Genomic DNA, 21795 nt, shown 5'->3' with positions numbered 1-21795 from the left:
TAAGCAAAAAAATTACACACACCCAACATGCAAAATATACAGTATCCACATGCCAAAACCAATAAAATTTCCTTAGCCACGTACTCAACATGCAACCTCTTTTAACACACTATAAATTCAACACTCATTCTGTAACGTTAACACCACAACAAACATCTTCACTAAAACAAAAAAAACAACATATTATCCTTTCACTTTTCTTCAATAAATATGACTAAATTAATGATATGTATATTAGCCATACTTTTTATGGCAGCAGCAGTAACAGCTTCTAGCTTTCGTACTACAATTACCATAGCTGATAACCCAATGGGAGAAATGTCTCAACGTTGCGAGCAGCAATTTCAAAGGGCACAGAACTTACGTACTTGTGATGATTATTTAAGACAAAGCAGCAAATTCCCTGAGGAAATTATGTTAATGAACCAACAAGATGGAGACTGGCGCCAATCATTCCCAAGGTATACATTTGTGTATTATTGGAATTAATTTATACCAAAAAGGTTATATTTTATATTATTAAGTAGTACGTTTGAATATTTTGTTCGACATTTACTGCCAAATGTTGGTCTACATGACAAACGGCTTTGATATAAAACTTAAAGAAAAACTTGAAAATTTTCATTTATTTAAAATAAATTATAAATATTTGTGCGACTATATATGAATTATCTTATTAATAATAAATTAAAATAAGTATTAAAAAATGGTTCAATTTCAACTTTCACGTAGCATTCTTATTATTATAATAACAACAAAACAATGCATCTTTATAAGAATATACACTTTTAATTTAATATCGTAAAACTTAAAAAGTCGTAAACTAAAACACAAAGCCGCTAATTTGGACAAGGGGTTTCGTAATCCCTTGGCAAAATATCATCTCTATTAAAATTCTCACTTAGAGTAGTAACTAGAGCTAGTAGTTAATTAATATGCTCACACACCTCAAAATCTTTTAGTGAAAATTCTAACTCGGCCATTTGAAAATTCATTAAGTTCAAATAAATGTATGTATATACTATGTGTGTATAATATTTGGAACGTACGCACGTATAGGTGCTGTGAGGAGTTGGAACAGATGGAAGACGAGGAATGTAGGTGCGAGGGGCTAACACAAATAATCCATCAGGAGCAACAGGCTGCAGTGTTGCAGGGAAGGGAAAGGGCTGAGGCTTTTCAGACTGCACAAGCCCTTCCTGGTTTATGCCGCATTCCACCTCGCCATTGCAGTATTCCAAGTCTCAGTTAATTAGAACCTCCCTTTGTTCTAAGAGTAGTACTCTACTACTAGGAAAGAATGAATTAATGAATAAATAAATCACCTCATGGCCTGTGTTAGTGCCCGTTTTACCAGGCAGTTTAATTTGGTGTGGTAGCTACTTTGTAGTAATGTTCCTGAGTTATTAATAATAATATTGTACTTTGTGTTTAATTAATTCCGTTTTCAAGTTAATAATTTGATCATCATCAACAAAATTGAGCGTGTATTTAATTTGTATATAGGGGATTTGGGCTTCCTTCGATCTTGAGTATATGTGGCTTAATTCCCCACGAAGTAATGGTAATTCATGGTGATTACGGTAAAGAGGCTTGTTAAGTTAATATTTAGATGAGTTAAATATTTTATCAAACGAAAAGGAAAATTATGACAATTTAGTGCAAAGGCAAAAAAATTTCAACAAAATTAAACAGGCTTTTTAAGTGTTTGTTTGGCAATTAACTGTGAATATACCATACGTTTCTCATTTTTTTTCTGTTTCTTTATGTGACAGTATAATTAAATATAAAGGTGTAAATTTTATTTATACTATTATCTGCTATACAATATCTTTTACTGAGAGTTTTTTTCAATTACATGAAATTTAAAAAAATGCATGGTTAATGAGCGGCAAAATAATTAAAAAGCAAAAGAGACATTATTTAAAATATTTTATTTATACTATTATCTGCTATACAGTATCTTTAACTGATTTTTTTTTGTACTTAAAAAGTGAGTTAGATAGAAAAAATATCTTACGTATCTTTCACGAGTCATAATTTCATGATACATTCTCATTTTCTCTGTTTCTTTACGTGACAAAATATTATTAAACATAAAGGTGTAATAAGATCGATTTTAAAACAAGCATAGTTAACAAGCAGTAATTTTATTCATACTATTATCTGCTATACAATATCTTTAACTGATTTTTTTCACTTTAAAGTTTTTTAACTTTTCAATTTTTGTTCCTGTCAAAGATAATTTACAAGATTTTAGTCAAAAAAATAAATAAAAAGAATTTAATGTTAATTGTTAAAGTAATTTAGAAATTATAAAACGTCTTTTTTTTTTTTTTTTTTTTTTAATATCAGATTTCTTCAGATAATTTTCTTGTGTTATTTTTGTCTATCTTATAGTGTCTTCGACGTACATATTTTGTTCTAAGGTTGTTCTAAGGTTATTCACGATTTAATTTAAATTTTAAATAAATTAAAATCAAATCAATCATATCAAAAATATAATAAGGAAAAGTATAATTAAAGTAATAATATCAACTAGTGGAAGGTGAAATTTTTCTTACTAAAATTGGTGTAAGTGGCTTGTTCTTTTATTATAATTAAGAGACTTGTTAAAGTAAATTAATCTAAATTTTAAATATGATAAGTGTCATTCATCTAAATATCCACTTGAAAAAATGGCGGAAAGATGCAATGGAGGAGAGTCAAATTTGTAATATCACCAACATGGGTAGAGTCAAATTTGTAATATCACCAACATGGGTTGTGGTACAGTGGATGAGGCTGCTCCACCCTTAATCAGAGGTGGAGGGTTCGACCCTGGACATGGAGAAAACTCTGTTGGGAGTGCTACCCCCGAATGGGCCTTATTCGGCGTAAATCCGAATTAGTCGGGCTCCAATGCGACTTATTCGGCGTAAATCCGAATTAGTCGGGCTCCAATGCGAGTATCGGACACCGAATGGGAAACAAAAAAAATCTGTAATATCATTCATTATTGTTTTATATGCTAAAACACTCAATAATGCCATATTATAGTTTCGCTCAATAAGCTTTTATATTTTAAAAACACTTAATAATGTCATATAATATCAGTATTTACTTTCTTTATTTAACAAAAAGAATAAAAGGAGGCCTAGTAATTTCACATACATTAAAAATAAGGGAGGACACAAATAGCCTCTCGGCGAAAAAAAGACACGAAAATAGTCCATGAATTTAAAATTTCATTTTTTAGTCATTTTGGTAGTTGCACAGCTTTCTTGGATTTTTTTTTTTTTTTTTTTTTTTTTAATTTTGTTGATTTTGTATTTTTAATTCGCTGCTCCTTTTAAAAAAAAAAAAATACTTTCTATTAATTTTTAATTTTAGTAAACATCATCGTGAACATGCACCCACAATTGACTTTCTTCTTCAATTAATCATGAACACCAATTAAATTTTTTCATTTGCTCATTAATGCAAACAACAACAGCTTCAATTGAAATTGAGTTTTGTTTGAAACTGAGTGTGTTTTGAGGTTTTAGGCTAGGCTTTGTTTTTTAACAGGTCTTTGTTTTTTTTTTTTTAAAAAGATATTTTCTTAATTGTATTATTGTGGAATAATAGAATACATATCTACATATATACAACATAATACAATAGTGATATAAATATTTTTATATAACAATGATATAGTTTCTACACACATCATGTACTACATACATCATAGACAAAAAATATCATATACTATATCATTATACCATTTCTACGCACAACATAGTTTCTATACACATTTTATACATATACAGATTTTATACAACAATGATACAATTTTTATACACCTTATATATATAGTTTCTACACACATTTTATACAACGATTATATAATTTTTATACACATTTTATTCAACAATTATACAGTTTCTATATATATTTTACACATATACAGATTTTGTACAACAATGATACAGTTTCTATTCACCTTATATATATAGTTTCTATGCACATTTTATACAATGATTATACAATTTTCATAGACATTCTATACAATCTTTAGCTGCAATTATTATTCGAATGTATATTTTATGCATCAACTATAAATTTCTATACACATTTTATACAATATTGTTTTATATGAATATATATATATATATATATATATATATATATATATTTATTTTATAGAACTATACAATTTCTATACATATATCTTATATAGATACATATTTTATATAACAATTGTACCATTTTTATACTTATATTTAATTATTATTTTTAAATAATAAGAAAAAGCAAAATATTTTTCAGTTAAAAGTTTTGTACAAAGAAACTGAGTAAAGGGTCGAACCCAATGGCCAAAGGGAAGAGCTGAAGATGGCCAAATGGCCCAATGACCATAAAGTGACTTTTTTTTTTTCCGACATGACCCATATGTCCATATGCCCTAACTTGGGCTATTTTTTTTTTAGGCTAAAGGCATCGATAGACATTCAAACTTGTTGCGAAAATTCACCTAGACCCCTAAACTAAGGTCTGTTCCTATCAGACCCCTAAACCCCCCGAATTTTGTTTCAATTGGACATTTTTTGCCTATGTGGCATTGCGCGTGCAGTGCCATCGTGGGAGGCGCGTGAGAAGCATTTTTTTTTTTACTAATTTACGAATAAAAAGATGTCAAGTGGCATTGAGGGCCCTAAATTTTTTTATAACAATTTTTTTTTTTAAACACTAAAGGCCCCAAAAAGCATTAGAGGGCCCCAATATTTTTTTTTAAATAAAACTAAATTTAAAAATAATTCTGTTTTTTAGTTTCATCTTTTAAAATTTTTTATAATTTTTTTAATAATTAGTTTTTTATTTTTATTTTTAAAATAATTTTATAATTATTTTTTCATTATTTGGATCCTCAATGCCATTTTAAATTTTCATTGTAAAAAGTTTTATAATTTTTTCTAATAATTAATTTTTTATTTTTTATTTAATTTTTTAATAATTTCTTTCATTTTTTTTAAAAAATTTATATTTTTTTAAATAATCAATTTTTTATTTTTATTTTTAAAATAATTTTATAACTATTTTTTCACAATTTATATCCTCAATGTTATTTTTTATTTTTATTTTTTAAATTTTTTTTTATTTTTTTTAATAATTATTTTTTTAAAACAAATAATTTTTTAATAATTTATTTCATTTTTAAAAAAAAATTTATAATTTTTTTTAAATAATCAGTTTTTTATTTTTCTTTTAAAAATAATTTTATAATTATTTTTTCATAATTTGGATCCTCAATGCCATTTTTTATTTTCATTTTAAAAAGTTTTATAATTTTTTTAATAATTAATTTTTTTTAAAATACTTTTTTAATAATTTATTTCATTTTTAAAAAATTTTTATAATTTTTTTTAAATAATAAGTTTTTTATATTTATTTTTAAAATAATTTTATAATTTTTTTTTCATAATTTATATCCCCAATGTCATTTTTTATTTTCAGTTTTTAAGATTTTTTATAAATTTTTTAATAATTATTTTTTTTTAAAAATAATTTATTAATAATTTATTTCATAGTTAAAATTTTTTTATAATTTTTTTTAAAATAATCAGTTTTTATTTTTATTTTTTAAATAATTTTTGAATTATTTTTTAATAATTTTCTCAATGTCATTTTTATATATGTTTTTTAAAAAAATTATAATTAATTTTTAATAATTATTGGACTCACAATGCCATGTGTCAGCTTCCTATTAGCTTGTTTTGCCACGTCATCGCGTGTGTGCAACACACCCTTTGAACTTTTGGCTGATAGGAAAATAAATGCCCAATTGGAACAAAATTCGGAGGGTTTAGGGATTTGATAGGAACATGCCTTAGTTGAGAGATCTAAGTGAATTTTTACAACAAGTTTGAGTGTCTGTTGATGACTTTGACCTTTTTTTTAAATGGCTACACAGTGTTCTTTTCCCTAAAAATAAATTATGTAACAGAATGAAACAATTAACAGTGTCATATAATATTCGTGTTTTTCCTTTATTTAACAAAAAGAATAAAGGAGGCCAAGAAATTTCATGTATATTAAAAAGATACATAATTCACCAATAATAATATATTCAATGTTTTAGTGTATTTCCACAAAAAGGGTTTTAGAGAGGATAAAGTGTACACAATTTACACCACTATCTCAGAAGAAGCAGAGAGATTGTTTTTGATAAACCTAAGGCTCAGGACACATAATAGTATAACAAAACAAAAAAACATAAAAGCATACAACAACATGGGATAATACACTGCTAGATAATAAAGAAAATAAGATGCCCACAAGGCACTACTATCGATCCAAAATCATAGACATTATTGAAACATTACGAAAAAGAAATCTAGGCACAGATACTAATAAAGCATTATTCCCTACTATAACGGCTGAACTCCTACCCACAAACTCTCCGCCTTAATCTGAGTTCTTCATACCTTTCTATCAAGGGTCATGTGAGTTGTAACTGCTCCATATCATGTCTAATCACCTCCTCCATATCATATCTAATCAACTCCTTTACATATTTCTTCGGCCTGCCTCTAACCCCACCTAAAATCATCCATAGCCGGCCTCTCACACTTCTGTATTGGAGCATTTGTATACCTCCTCATCACATGTTCAAACTATTGTAACCTCACTTTTCGTATCTTGTCTTTCAGCGAAGCCACTTCCATCTTCTTTCGAATAATCTCATTTCTAACCCTATCTTTTCAGATAAGTGTACACATTCATCGCAACATCCTCATCTCAGTCAGCTTCAACCTTTGAATGTAGGAGTTATTAACTGTCAAAACTCAGCTCCATACAACACCGGTCAAACTACCACTCTGTAGAACTTACTTTTAAGTTTAAGAGTCACCTTCTTATCACACAAGACTCCCGAAGCGAGCCTCCATTTCAACTATCCTGTACTAATACGGCGCGTGACATCCTCGTCAATCTCACCATTTTTCTGAATCATAGACCCAAGATACTTGACACTCTCTTCTGAATGACCTGAAAATCCAACTTTACTACCATGCTAGCCTCATGCGACAAATTACAAAAATTACATTTCAAGTACTCCGCCTTGGTTCTGCTCAATCTAAATCCTTTACACTCAAGGATCTGTCTTCAAAACTCCAACTTATCATTAACTCCTCCCCAAGTCTCATTTATCAGTATAACATCATCAACAAATAACATACACCAAGATACCTCTCCTTTAATATGCTGCATCAAAACCACCGTCATCAATTCAAATAAAAATGGGCTAAGAGTCGATCCCTGATGTAACCCTGTCAAAATAGAAAAGGACTTTAAATCCCCTCCCACCATCCTCACACATGTCTTCGCTCCGTCATACAAATCCTGAATCGACCTAATGTATGTCAGGAGCACCTCTAGCCTCCAAACACCTTCACAGATAATCTTCCTGAGAACTTTGTCATACGCCTTCTCAAGATCAATATAAGTATATATTACTAATATATAAATATTACTAATGTATAAGTGCGAATGAAGTTATTAAAACAGACAGCTCATCGTCAACATGCCTTCATCGACATGCCTGTTGCAGCTGTGTTAATCATCATTTTACTATTTCACCCCTTATCAGTTATTATAAGTCATTTAAGTATATGAAAATTAATAATATTTAATAAAATAGGTAAAATAGATATAAAATGATAAATTATCTATTATTATTTCAAATTAACTTGACGTTTTATATGGGGCTAACTTAAATTTATAAAATTTTTTTACAATTATTTTTATATAGTAATATTACTATATATCACTTCTAAGTAATATTAAGTTATTTAAATGTTAATAATAAGCTACTATTTAATAAGAATAAAATAGATATTTAACATAGTGATGAGCGGTGATGATAATATATAAGTGTGATATCGCTCTCTTCACTACGTGGTGGAACCAAGCAAGGTAAAAACCATAACAACATGCAAAAAAGGACACAATATATCCACCTGCCAAAACCTATAAAATTTCACAGGCCATTTGTTATTCTCTTCCGTACGTGGAAAATAAAAACAGAATATCATGCAAAAAAAAGACACTACAAATACACTTGCCAAAACCTGTAAAACTTCATGAGCCACGTAGTTAAATTTTGTTTGTGTTTATTCTCTTCAGTACGTGGAAAATAGACACAGAACATCATGCAAGAAAAGACACTACAAATACACTTGCCAAAACCTATAAAATTTCATTGAGACACGTACTTAACATGCAACCCCTTTAATCTCCTATAAATTCAGTGTTTTCCATACAACAATACTCACATCTTCATTAATCATCATAAAAAAGTAATAATAATAATAATAATAATCTAGAGTTTTCAACATGGCTAGAGTAATGATCCTTGGAGCCATTTCTTTAGCCATCCTTCTCATGGCAGCTACAGTTTCTTCCTCTCGTTTCACCATCACCATTGCTGAAGAGGCTGAGAATCCCCAGACTCGAAGCTGCCAGCAGCAAATCCAGCAGGTTTACTTTACATATATATTTTTCCTTAGTATTTTATATGGTTCCCCGTTCTAATTTATGTGATACAGCTGGAATTGATTTGACTTCATGGACTTTTTATGTGATATAGCTGGAATCTTTTTATGTGATATAGCTGGAATTTCGATTTGGCTTTGTTTTCAACATAATTTAATTCATCGAAAATAAACTTCATGCCACGTAATTTATTACAGAACGATTAGAAAAAATACTTAATTTCTTCTATATTTTATAAAAAGAATTCAATTTTAATACATTCCTCAATTTCGAAATTTAGAATGAATATATCAATTATTCCAATTTCCAAAAAATGTTATATATGTACAACCATTGTCAAACAAATAGGACACAATTACTCTTTTCGTCAAACAGATCTATATTTACTGAATTTTACTGAATTTAAAGACAAATTGCCTCACTCATTTCCTCTTTACTTACAACAAACAGGCACAACAGCTAAGTTCTTGCCAACAGTATCTAAAACAGAGGACTCAATCCTATGAAGAACCAGAAAACCAACAAAGGCCAGACGTACAACGTTGTTGCCAGCAACTGCAACAGGTACAAGATCCACAATGTCGTTGTGAAGGAATAAGGCAAGTGTTTCAACAAGAGCAACAACGTGGTGAATTACAAGGCAGAGAAAGGCAACAAATGCTTCAAACTGCACAAAATTTGCCTGGTTTATGCAAACTTAGTCCACAGAGATGTGAGATACAAACTATGGCATGGTTTTAATTTTGTAATAACTAATAAGCTAAGGCATGTTATTAATTTGCAGAAATATGCAAATTATATATTAGCCTTTATGTTTGTAATGGTCTTTTAATAAAAGAGTTTTGTATGAACTCGTAGTACTAATAAAATAGTTACGCCTTGTGGTGTGATTTTGGTGTTATTGCATAGTGATTTTGTTTCATTTGTTTATGCTAAGTGAATTACATAATTAAATCTATCTATCTAGATAAATTTTTACATAGTCTGCACCTGCGTGAGGTCAATGGTATTTAATTTATTACGCGTAGGTATAAGTCATGGTGGATGCAGATCAGGATAGATTATTTGCGTAGGCTGAAGCACATGTTAGGTATAAATTGATAAATTGAGAGCCAATCTTGATGTTTCAAGAATTGGGTGATTAAATTAATTATATTATAAATGTATTTACATTATTTTGAATGTCTATCAAGATCTAGTTGATATTAATGTCTATCAAGATCTAGTTGATATCTATCAGAATTTGAAGTATCTCTTTTGGTGAGAAGTTGATATCTATCAGAATTTGAATTTGAAGTATCTCTTTTGGTGAGAAGTGTAAGTATAAAACGAATTATATAAACATAAATAATCTTATACATAAACAATTCTATCCATAATTCTTTGTACTATTCAGTCCATAATCCTTTGTATTATTCAGGAATGTTAAACTTAATGATTTTCATATTTACATAATAACAGTAATTCAATTTTCCATGGTTTTAGCGGAAGCAATAGCGAAAGTAAAAGCGTAATAGCAGAAGCACTGAATTGTTTCTCTTTTTACCTTACTTTCAGAATAATTTTCAGAATAATTGTGATGGAGCTTATTCTTCTTTTGGAGGACCCTTTTATAGTGGGAATAATCAATTATGTTTTCACGTTCCATCAACGTGATTGGTGGATACAATCATTATCCTACTAGGAGTCAGTAATTGTTGATACAATCCTACTAGGAGTCAGTAATTATCCTACTAGGTAACTTTCCATATAGATTAAGGATTTAACTTATTCAATTATTATTAAACCAATAAATAAATTAATTATGTGAGCCATAGATATTTATGTGAGCCATAGAAATTTACATTCTCCCACTTGGCACACACAATGTTAATTTAATGATTTAATAGGTACGTCAATCATGTGCATTATTAACGTTAAATCCAACATCATTTGTCATCGTTAAATAAATCAACTAAAATGAGTCATGGCGGTTGTACGTTCTTTTATTTGACATAGTTCTTTCCATGTGCTACAATATTAGTCTATTACCTAACATAACCTTTCAAATACATAATGGATCCAATGATAATACTTAGAATACTTTATCTAAGTCAGAACCTGTTATCATCATTCACAATATTATGTATACAAGAGAAAACAGGTAACAACAGAAACATATATAATTTGAGCTCAAAGTGTCAATTACATAAACATAATAAATACTTTACATAAAATCATTCATTGCTATCAATAAGACCCATTCTTTCAACATGTTCAATAAATGTTTTCGGCGGTAATCCTTTCGTCAAAGGATCAGTAATCATAAGCTTAGTGCTAATATGTTCAATTGACACTTTATGTTTCCGGACTTCTTCTTTAACCGAAAAGTATTTTAATTCCATATGCTTAGCACCTTTTGAATACTTATTATTTTTAGAGAAGAAAACTGCGGCAGTATTATCACAATAAATTTTCAGCAGCCTGACTATATTTTCGACTAGTCCAAGTCCTGAAATAAAATTTCGCAGCCAATTAGCCTGGACTGTGGCCTCAAAGCATGCCACAAACTCAGCTTCCATAGTAGATGCAACTACAACAGACTGCTTCTCACTCTTCCATGATATTGCTTCTCCACTTAACAGAAACAAATATCTAAATGTGAATTTTCTTGTATCCACACAACCAGCATAATCTGAATCTGAATATCCAACCGCATCTAGATGATCAGATCTTCTATAAGTGAGCATGTGATCTTTCGTTCCTTGTAAGTATCGTAATACTTTTTTTGCAGCCTTCCAATGATCCATTCTAGGATTACTTTGATATCGACCCAACATTCCAACAGTAAAACTGATGTCTGGTCTTGTATATGTTTAAGCATACATAAGACTCCCAACTATTGATGCATAAGGAATATCTTTCATTTGCTTTCGTTCCATGTCATTCTTTGGACATTGATTGAGACTAAACTTATCTCCTTTCTGAATTAGAACGAGACTTGATGAGCATTTTTTCATTCTAAATCTCTCTAATACTTTATTAATATAGGTTTTCTGAGACAATCCTAACAATCCTTGTGATCTATCTTAAAATATTTCAATTCCAATCACATAGGATGCCTCACCTATATCTTTCATTTCAAAGTTATTAGAGAGATATTTCTTGGTATCATGCAACAAACCAAGATCATTAGTAGCAAGCAAGATGTCATCAACATACAAGACTAACATAATAAACTTACTCCCACTGACCTTCAGATATATACATCGATCAACAGTGTTTTCCTTAAATCTAAAGGTGATAATCGTTTCATTAAACTTAAGATACCATTGTCGGGAAGCTTGCTTAAGTTCGTATATTGACTTCTTAAGTTTACACACCACGTGTTCCTTTCCTTTAATAGAAAACCCCTCAGGTTGATTCATATAAACTTCTTCCTCCAAATTTCCATTTAGAAAAGTTGTTTTCACATCCATTTGATGTAACTCTAGGTCATAATGAGCTACCAAGGCCATTATAATTCTGAGTGAATCTTTTCTAGAGACAGGTGAAAGCGTTCTTTATAGTCAATGCCATCTTTTTGAGTAAAACCTTTGGCAACAAGTCTAGCCTTGTAACGTTCGATGTTGCCAGTTGAGTCTCATTTGGTCTTAAAGACACATTTACACCCAACTCTTTTCCAACCTTTGGGTAATTCAACAAGGTCCCAAACTTCATTTGTTCCATAGATTTTAACTCATCTTTCATAGCATTTATCCATTTATCAGAATTTTTGCTTTTAATGGCTTGTGAAAATAAAACTGGATCATCATCAATTCCCAAGTTAGTTTCTGACTCATGTAGATATACCAAATAATCATCAGAAATAGTAGATCTTCTTTGTCTTTGAGATCTTCTTGATGCTACTTCTTGTGGTTCATCTACTGCAAGTTCATCAATTATGGCTTCATTAGTAGGAATATTAATTTGTTGTTCTTGTTGATTACTTTGTTGTACAACATCTTCAGGAACAATAAATTTAAAAGAAGTATAGGGTAGAGGAATTTGCACCCTAACTTCTTTAATTTCCACATTGCGTGGTTCTTCACTCCCACTAACTTTGCCATTCTCAATGAATCTAGCGTTTTCAGTTTCAACTATTCTCGTATTATGATTAGGACCGTAAAATCTATACCCCTTTGATTGTTCTTGAATCCAGTTTCTTTTCTTGTGGATTATAAACTCTAACTTCTGCCGGGCAACCCCAAATATGCAGGTGCCTCAAACTAGGTTTCCTATCAGTCTACAGTTCAAAAGGTGCCTTTGGGACTGCTTTACTAGGAACCCTATTTAGCAAGTAAACGACAGTCCTTAAAGCATACATCCATAACAAAGGAGGTAAGATAAATTACTTAACATACTCCTAACCATATCCATTAATGTACGATTATGCCTTTCTGCCACACCATTTTGTTGTGGTGTGCTAGACATTGTGTATTGAGCACATATGCCACACTTTTCGAGGAATTTAGAAAATGGACCTAGGTGTTGTCCACTTTCATCATATCTTCCATAGTATTCACCACCTCTATTAGACCTGATTATTTTCAGCTTTCTATCTAGTTGTCTTTCAACCTCAGTAATAAATACCTCTAAGACATTAATTGCTTGAGATTTTTTATGCAACAAATAGATATATCCATAACGTGAAAAGTCATCAATCAAAGTGATAAAATATTTTTCTTTATTGAGAGATGTGATATCAAAAGGACCACATATATCAGTGTGTATAATTTGAAGAAGCTGTGTGTATCTTGTGGCTCCTTTCTTTGTGTGTTTTATTCGTTTTCCTTTAATACATCTACACAAATATTAAGGTCTGTAAAATCTAAATCTGGAAGAATTTCATTCTTAACTAATCTTTCCAGCCTTTCTTTAGATATGTGACCTAAACGTTTATGTCACAAGTAAGCAGATTGTTCATTCACCAAACTTTGTTTGGTACCAACATTATGATGCAGAGTTAAGAGTGTTTCGGCAAAAAGATTATCAAGATTCAGTTTGTATAAATTATCACAAAGAGGACCAGTACCAATGAGATAATTATGCTTAAACAAACTAAAACATCCATTACCAAAATTAAAAGAATATCCAGTCTTATCCAACTTAGACAAAGAAACTAAATTTCTCCAAAGAGAAGGAACATAAACAGTTTCTACTAAATTTAAGTGACGTCCAGTATCGAGAATAAGACGATAAGTCCCGACACCTTCAACTGGAGCCTTCACTATATTCCCCATGTAAACAAATCTTTCATTTTTGTTTATGGTTTGGATTGTAAGGAATCCCTGCATAGTATTAGAAACATGAACAGTACAACCAGAGTCAATACACCAAGTATTAGAAGGAATTTCATTTAAATTTGATTCGAGACATGTAAAAGCACAAGGCTTACCTTTCTTCTCAAACCATGCCTTACGTTTCAGGCAATCTTTCTAAAAGTGTCTAGATTTTCCATAGAAATGACACTTTTCATTCTTGTTCCCTTTCTTATGTACTTGAGATGAGGACTGATTAACATTAAGTTATTTCTGTTGTCCCTTACTATGCTTCTTTCCTTTCTTTTCAGCTCCTTGATGATTTACATAATTAATGGAGTGGGTTCCTTGATTCTTTAGCCTCGTTTCCTCTTGAACCAACATACCATGCAATTCATGCACGTTCTATTTATATTTCATGGTGTTGTAGTTCATTTGAAAAGGACCATACTCAAACGGTAATGAGTTAATAATGAACTGCACAAGAAAATTCTGTTCCACTTTCATTCCCAATGACTTAAGTCTTGCTGCTATGTTTGTCATTTAAATGACATACTCATACATAGTATGTGAACCATCAAACTTCATGGTGGTCAAAGTACCCATTAGTGTCCCAGCAAGAGACTTATCAGCAGTTTAGGAAGACTCTTCCACAAGTTTCAAAAGTTCTTTCGCACTTTCAGTTTTGGGAAGAGTAGTCTTAATATTGCCTGCAATATTTATTCGCATAAACATTAGGCCTAATCTGTTAGACTGATCCCAGTGCTTATAATAGGACTTTTCTTTATCACTCCTAGCTTCAGTAATAGCAGTTAGCTTTTCAGAGTAAAGTGCACATCAAGATTTAAAACTCCAAGATGGAATTTGATCTGTTCGCACCAATCTGAAAAGTTAAGTCTATTAAAAGTCGTAACAGAGGCAGAGTGCGAATGAAGGGCAAGTGCTGAAAATAGAATATGCTCATTTGTTAATGCTTTGAGTTATCAGATTAAACACATTATCAAATTTAAAAATAATTTACTTAAATGTATATTGATGTTCTCCTTTGGGCGAAACATCAAAATACAACTTTAAACATAATGATGCTTAAAATATATTTAACACAAAATGATAATATTTAATGCATCAATTAATAATATTTATCATCTTTGGATAAATAAATAAAACTAACGATACATCAAAATTATCTCTTTAATATTTATTGGTCATACGAACAAACAATCGACCTTTGGGTGATCCACAAATGTCTTATGACCAAAAATTTAATTTACCCATAATTATTAGATCAATTATAAGCATCAAGATTAATGGGTAATTAATTTAAACTTTAACCTTTATTTTGGAATTAATTTCATAAAGATTCGACCACTTTGGTGATTAACGAATCTTACATATATGATTCCAAGTTATATTAAGAAATAATAAATTTTATTATTGCATACTACAATATTCTAACAACAAAGAGTTGTTTCTAATTTAGTTGTTTCATATTATTTTAAATAGAATCAATTATAATAATATCAATATTTCAAATTTAGTTGTTCAATAATTGTGAAATTTCTAACAAACATAATTAAAATTCAGAAGATCTAGAGAAACATTAATTTTAATGTAAAATCACTTGTTTCGAAAACCAGGATCTGATACCACATGTAAGCATAAAACAGATTATATAAACTTAAACAATCTTATACATAAACAATCCTATCCATAATCCTTTGTATTATTCAGGAACGTTGAACTTAATGATTTTCACATCCAAATAATAACAGTAATTCAATAAAGAATTACTTACCTGAATTCTCCAAGGTTTTAGCGGAAGCAAAAGCGTACTAGCAGAAGCACTGAATTATTTCTCTCTCTTTACCTTACTTTTAGAATAATTGTGATGGAGCTTATTCTTCCTTTGGCAGAGAGAGGACCCCTTTTATAGTGGGAATAATCAGTTATGTTTTCACGTTCCATCAACGTGATTGGTGGATACAATCATTATCCTACTAGGAGTCAGTAATTGTGGATACAAGCCTACTAGGAGTCAGTAATTATCCTACTAGGTAACTTTCTATATAGATTAAGGATTTAACTTATTCAATTATTATTAAACCAATAAATAAATTAATTATGTGGGCCATAAAAATTTACAAGAAGAAATTAGGAGTAAATTTTTCCTATAAATATAAGGCTTCCTTCATTCTAAATCACACATGAAGATCCCAAGAGAAATAAGAAATTACTCTCTCTTCTCTCTTTTCTTGTTTATATTTTTTTGTTCTTATTTTTATAGTTCATAATACGTTATCAGCATGAAGCTTTAACAAATTAGACTAAGGAAAAGTCATGCAACCATCGGCTCCTTGAGGTTCCATGTTGGGTTTAATTGGTGTGAATGAAAAATGGAGGGACACAACCTTTGAGCAAAAAACATATTATTTTGAAAAAGGTGTGACTGTTCAGATAGTTGTGTCTGTTCAGAAAAAGACACAATGTTTCGAATGAACAGACATGATTCTTCCAAAGGATACACCTTTTAAGTGAACCGTTGTGCATCTGATGGCTATATAAACCTGCTTTCATCCACAAGTTTAAAAATGAATGAAAAATTTTCTGAAACAAAACTCTTCTTGTCTTTAAAACATTCTTTGTGATCAATCAAATCGTTGAGTGAGTTTGACGAATTCAATTATTTGAGGTACCACAATAGTTGGATTGAAAGCCATTTTATCCTGGGAGGAAGATTTCAAAACCTCGGGTACAATGAGGGGAATTATTCCTTAAGGACACTCCGTTAAGTCGGGGGACCTGGCTTTATATTTCTGTTTCATCTTAATTTCTGAAAAAATAAAACACACTTCTTAGAAAGATCACTTTGATTTTGTGTTAAGGATGTTTTTTTACTTCATAGTGTTCTTGTTTTAAACTTGAAATAGTGTTGAAGTTGTTGTGCCTAAGTATAAATTCTTGTACCCGAAAACACCATAAAATAACACGATGTTCAGGTAACATGTTCCAAGTGATATTCTTATTTCTGCAACTTAAAAACTATGTTTAACAAACTATGAAAATTTTAAATTGATTATACAAAATTAAAGAGTTTTGCTAGCAAGCTAATCACGGCTTATGATATAAGTGTCAATTTTTTTTAAGTATATTTGCTAGATTACTCTTAATCATTAGACAAATAAAGTAAATTTTGATTACCTTCTAATAATTTACGTGGTCTTTTAGTTGTATGCTCAGAAGACAATCTTTCGGTATTTGATCAAATTTGCTAGAAGCTTATATATTTTACATTATTGGATAATTGACTTTTGAATATATATTTGGCCATTATATTATTGATTGAGCATAAGATGGTGAATTTGAGTTTCATTGCCCTAAAAAGATGAGATATTGGGTTAAAAGTTCCAATGCACCATAATGATAAGATGTTAAGATGTTGGGTTTAAGCCCCATCAATTTATGCCTAAGACGTCTTTATATGGATAAGACGTTGAATTTGAATCTCAATGCACCATGTTGATGATATTATAATGGCTAAGGCAAAATAATGGGTATTTGATGAAGAGTCATGAAATTCGACCCATTGAATATGCTCCATTCGATGAAGTGAATGTGGTAGCAATATATGATAAGTCTGAAATATGACAACTTACTTCATTCTTGAGGTATATATGGTAGCAGTGCTGCATAATATGTCTGAAAGAAGACAAGTGATTGTATGCACGGATATAAGCGTGGAGGGACAATATGATAATAATCATCAAAAGTGATAATATTTTCACACGCTTATTATGACTATAAGATATTTTAGAGAATTTTTTTTTCTACATTAATATGTATGCCTCGATTTGCTCTTTGCTTTTTAAGCAGTAATATCATGAAAGAGGTTATAAGCTATCATAGTTTGATAAGCTTAAGGCGGGATTATATTTCATTATTCCTAGGGAATGAGAAGCTTATTAATGCAAACGTATACTTGATTGTGATGGTATCACAACTCACCTTCGAAAGAGGCAGAATAACTAAGAAGAGTTATTTTAAAATCTACTTCTGAAGTAGCAAATCAGAAATCTATTCATATCATAGTAAATTTGAAATTTACTAAAATGAAAAACACATGTCATGGTAAACTTGGAGTTTACTAGTATAAAAATTCATAAGTTGACATGAATGATTGTAACTTCTCGAAGATATGCGTATTGAATATTAGACATGTATTGAAGAACTGGAAGATTCTTCAAGAATTGTTTATGTCGCTTGATCTCATGATAAGTTGGTTGGACCAACTAATTTTGGGATTGGATCCCTCAAAATCTGAAAAGTATAAAAGGTAAATATGGGCCCGTTCACCTATCATGTGATATGTTGAAAAGATGCATCAATAAGATTATCACATGTACATTCATTGTCAACCTGTAGTTTGACATTCATAAAGTTGTTTGCTCAATAAAATTGAGTTAAGAGCATAACTTTCAAATTATTTAATCATAACAATTCATCTTGATGATGATAGTTTGACACTGAATGCCTTCGATAAATAGCTAAACCATTGCTAATAAAATATGATATGTTGCATACAATAGCACTTGTATGCATTAGACCAATAAATTGTGATTACTTCTTCCCTCTCAATTGGCTCAAGGTCAGGAACTAACTCTTCCATTTAATAGTTTTGATGTGCGGTATACGATTAATAAATATACCATGATGCATAAAGATGGATTCCTCAAAGAAGATGGAGGATGCATGTTAGTTTTCCTAACATAAGGGAGGGATTATAAGCAGCTATGAAATATGTTAGAAATTATAATCAGATCCTCATTCAAAAAATAATTCAAGTCAAATGCCGAAAGCATCTCATATTTAGCTGCAAGTGCTCCTATTTTGTGTCCTTAAAGGATAAAATCTATGCATGCGTGAAGCATGATAGTCCAATCGGTTCCAAATGAAATAATCATTGAAATGGATAAAGAGCAAATAATCATGATAAGAAGGCAATGTGCTCTTGAAGAGCCTACGACATAACACTTCATGCATGAAACCTTATGAGAGGTTTAGGTACCTAAAAATAATAAAGTGATGAGATCTCAAAATGTTATGTCACATTGTGAACCAAAATAAAATGAGAAACCGTCGATAATACCTTTGATACAATATTGGTGCATTATTGTGAAAGATTGCAAGGATCTGAATTCTATGTATATTTAAGCATCCTGACGTAGAAACATTTATCAATTGACCTGAAAGGATGCATTTTGGTAAGCATACAACTTATTTGATTTGCAATCCAGACACTTGAAGATGTCACACTTGACATGTTGGATATTGTTACTTTTCAAAAATTCATATGAAAATCCCTAAAGGATTCAAAATTCCTGAAGCATATAAAGTTTCTGGAAAACTTTTTACTATCCTCATAAGAGATAATTTGATGATTTGAGTATCATTGGAACTCTTGGAGAGTTTTTAAAAACAATAAAATATTTGCTTAAATGAGAAACATGCAAAATTGAATAAGGATCCATTCCGACTTTAAGAAAAGAATGAGAAACTCTTTGGTTATGAAATATCATATCTTAGTGTAATTGATACACTAACGTATCTTGCAAATACTACAAGGCTCGACATAGCCTTTTTTTTAGTTAATTTGTTAGCACGTTTGTAGTCCTGATCTTATTAGTCATGTTGATGTTGGGTACTTATCTAACCTACATAAAGCTCGGTCTCAAATAGGCTATGTGTTCATATATGGGGGTACTGCAATATCTTAGAGATATACAAAGCATTCTATTGTACCCACTTCATCAAATCATGCTGAGAAAATTGCTATTCATGAAGCAAGTCGAGAATGTGTATGGTTAAGGTCCATGATACATCTCATTCGAGAAAAATATGGTGTGAAATATGATAATCTACCCACAATTTTGTACAGAGATAATGCATCATGCATATCACATCTTGATAGAGATAGAATGAAGCACACTTCATCAAAGTTTTTCTACATACATGAGCTACAAAAGAATAGTGATATCAACGTGCAACAATTCGTTCGAGTGACAATATGACTGCTTTATTCACCAAGTCTCCTCCAATTGCAACTTTCAAAAAGATGATGCACAAGTTCGGGATGCAAAGGTTCAAGGATGTTCTCATTAGGGGGAGTTAATATGCGTTGTACTCTTTTTCCCTTACGAGATTTTATCCCACTGGGTTTTCCTAATAAGTTTTTTAATGAGGAAGCCGATATGCGTATTGTTAGAGATGTGTACTCTTTTTCCTTCACTAGATTTTTTTCCCACTGGGTTTTTTCTAGTAAGATTTAGCGAAACACATTATCTATCTAGACATTCAAGGGGAGTGTTATAAATGTATTTACATTATAGTGAATGTCTATTAAGATCTATCAAGATCTAGTTGATATCTATCAGAATTTGAAATATATGTCTTTTAGTGAGAAACTAGAGAAAATTGAAGGAAAGGTGTCTTTTAAGTCTTGAATGAAGGATTGGTGACATTGACCAACTGAAAGGGTCAAACATCATTAGGAAACTTGATTAAGCTAATTGTCGACTTGATTAATATTTTTAAAACTTTCTAATCTTTTCAAAAATACAAATCAACCCAAACCACGCCCCTCTTCAATCCAAATCAACCACTCTCTCCTCTCTCGAGACAGCTTCTCTCAACTCTTTCCCAACCGACAGTTCTGTAAAATTTCTCCCTTTAACCCTCGGTGACTTCTACCTCCGGCAACAAATAGTTGGGCTTCAAGTTCCCCTCTTCAATTCAAATCAACCTGTCTCTCATCCCTCTCTCAACAGCTTCTCTCAACTCACTCCCAGCCAACTGTTCTGCAAATTTCTCATTTTAATCCTCGGCGACTTCAACATCCGACTACAAATAGTTGGGCTTCGAGTTTCTTTTCGACTTCAACCTTCAATCTACGTGACAACCTTGCTCTTCGGCTCCAACAGCTTTGAATTCTTCATCGATTCTTTTCTTCTTTCACAGGTAAAAATTTATGGCCTTTTTAGTTTTGAAGAAAACGAGGAACTTGAGTCAACTTCTCTTATAGTATTGGTTAACAATTTTAATATTTATTGCATTAATTTAAAATATGGTCTAAATAAAACCCTAATTTTTGGTATTTGTTTTCTTCTCTTTTCGAAGTGAATTATGATTTTTTGTTGTTTGTTGCATTTTTTTGAAGTTTGATTTTTATTGTTTGTGTTTATAAAAATAAAACAATAATTTGAGTTGATTTGTTCGGTTCTTGTTCTTGGTAAAAATGGTGAAATTGTTGTTTTTTTGTTGAACAAAATCGTGCTACTATTTTTTGTTTTCTTCAACAGATTATCTATCTGATGCAACATATTAACCATCTAACACAACGAATTTATCATATGATGCAACAGATCAACCATCTGATGCACCAAAGGAACCATCAGATTATAATTCTGATGCAACAGATTAATTATCTGATATAACAGATTAACTATATGTTGCAACAAATTAAGCATCGGATAAAAAATCTGATACAACTAATTAACCATTTGATGCAACGGAAGAACCATCAGCTTAATGATCTGATGCAACATATGAACTTCCTTTTGGATAAAATCCTATCAATTCTTCCAACAGGAAATGTTCAAGACTTGATTTTTCCAACTGATCATTCATCTACCACGATATACGACCCTATGTTTGAAGAAATCTAAATAATATTAACCGTTGATAACTATTCCAACAGATCACTCATGTGTTGCAACAGATATGTGACTTGTTGCACAGACCATTCATCTTTCTCAATAGATGAGTGATATATTTTGTATTGTAACAACAGATTACTTAGCCATTACTGTAGGTTAGTTAACTACTCTGACAGATCACTCATATGTTGCAACAGATGTGTGATCTGTTGCACAAATCATTCATCTTTCTCAACAGATGAGTGATATGTTTTGTATTGTCGCAACAGATTACTCAACCGTTGCTACGGGTT

The 21795-nt window shown here is 30.7% G+C and overlaps 1 protein-coding gene across 1 annotated transcript; it reads left to right on the top strand.

Annotated features, from left to right (window-relative positions):
* Nucleotides 1-121: 121 nt before the first annotated feature.
* Nucleotides 122-9415, top strand: LOC107858821 (2S seed storage albumin protein). Its single transcript, XM_047409763.1, has 5 exons — nucleotides 122-461; nucleotides 1060-1249; nucleotides 7528-7574; nucleotides 8346-8499; nucleotides 8965-9415. Exons 1-5 carry the CDS (start codon nucleotides 211-213, stop codon nucleotides 9253-9255), a joined length of 933 nt encoding a protein of 310 aa, XP_047265719.1. The 5' UTR covers nucleotides 122-210; the 3' UTR covers nucleotides 9256-9415.
* The last annotated feature ends 12380 nt before the right edge of the window (nucleotides 9416-21795 follow it).

This window comes from Capsicum annuum, chromosome 1 (assembly GCF_002878395.1).
Source record: "Capsicum annuum cultivar UCD-10X-F1 chromosome 1, UCD10Xv1.1, whole genome shotgun sequence".
NCBI lineage: Eukaryota > Viridiplantae > Streptophyta > Magnoliopsida > Solanales > Solanaceae > Capsicum > Capsicum annuum.
This window is presented reverse-complemented; position numbering and strand designations above follow the sequence as displayed.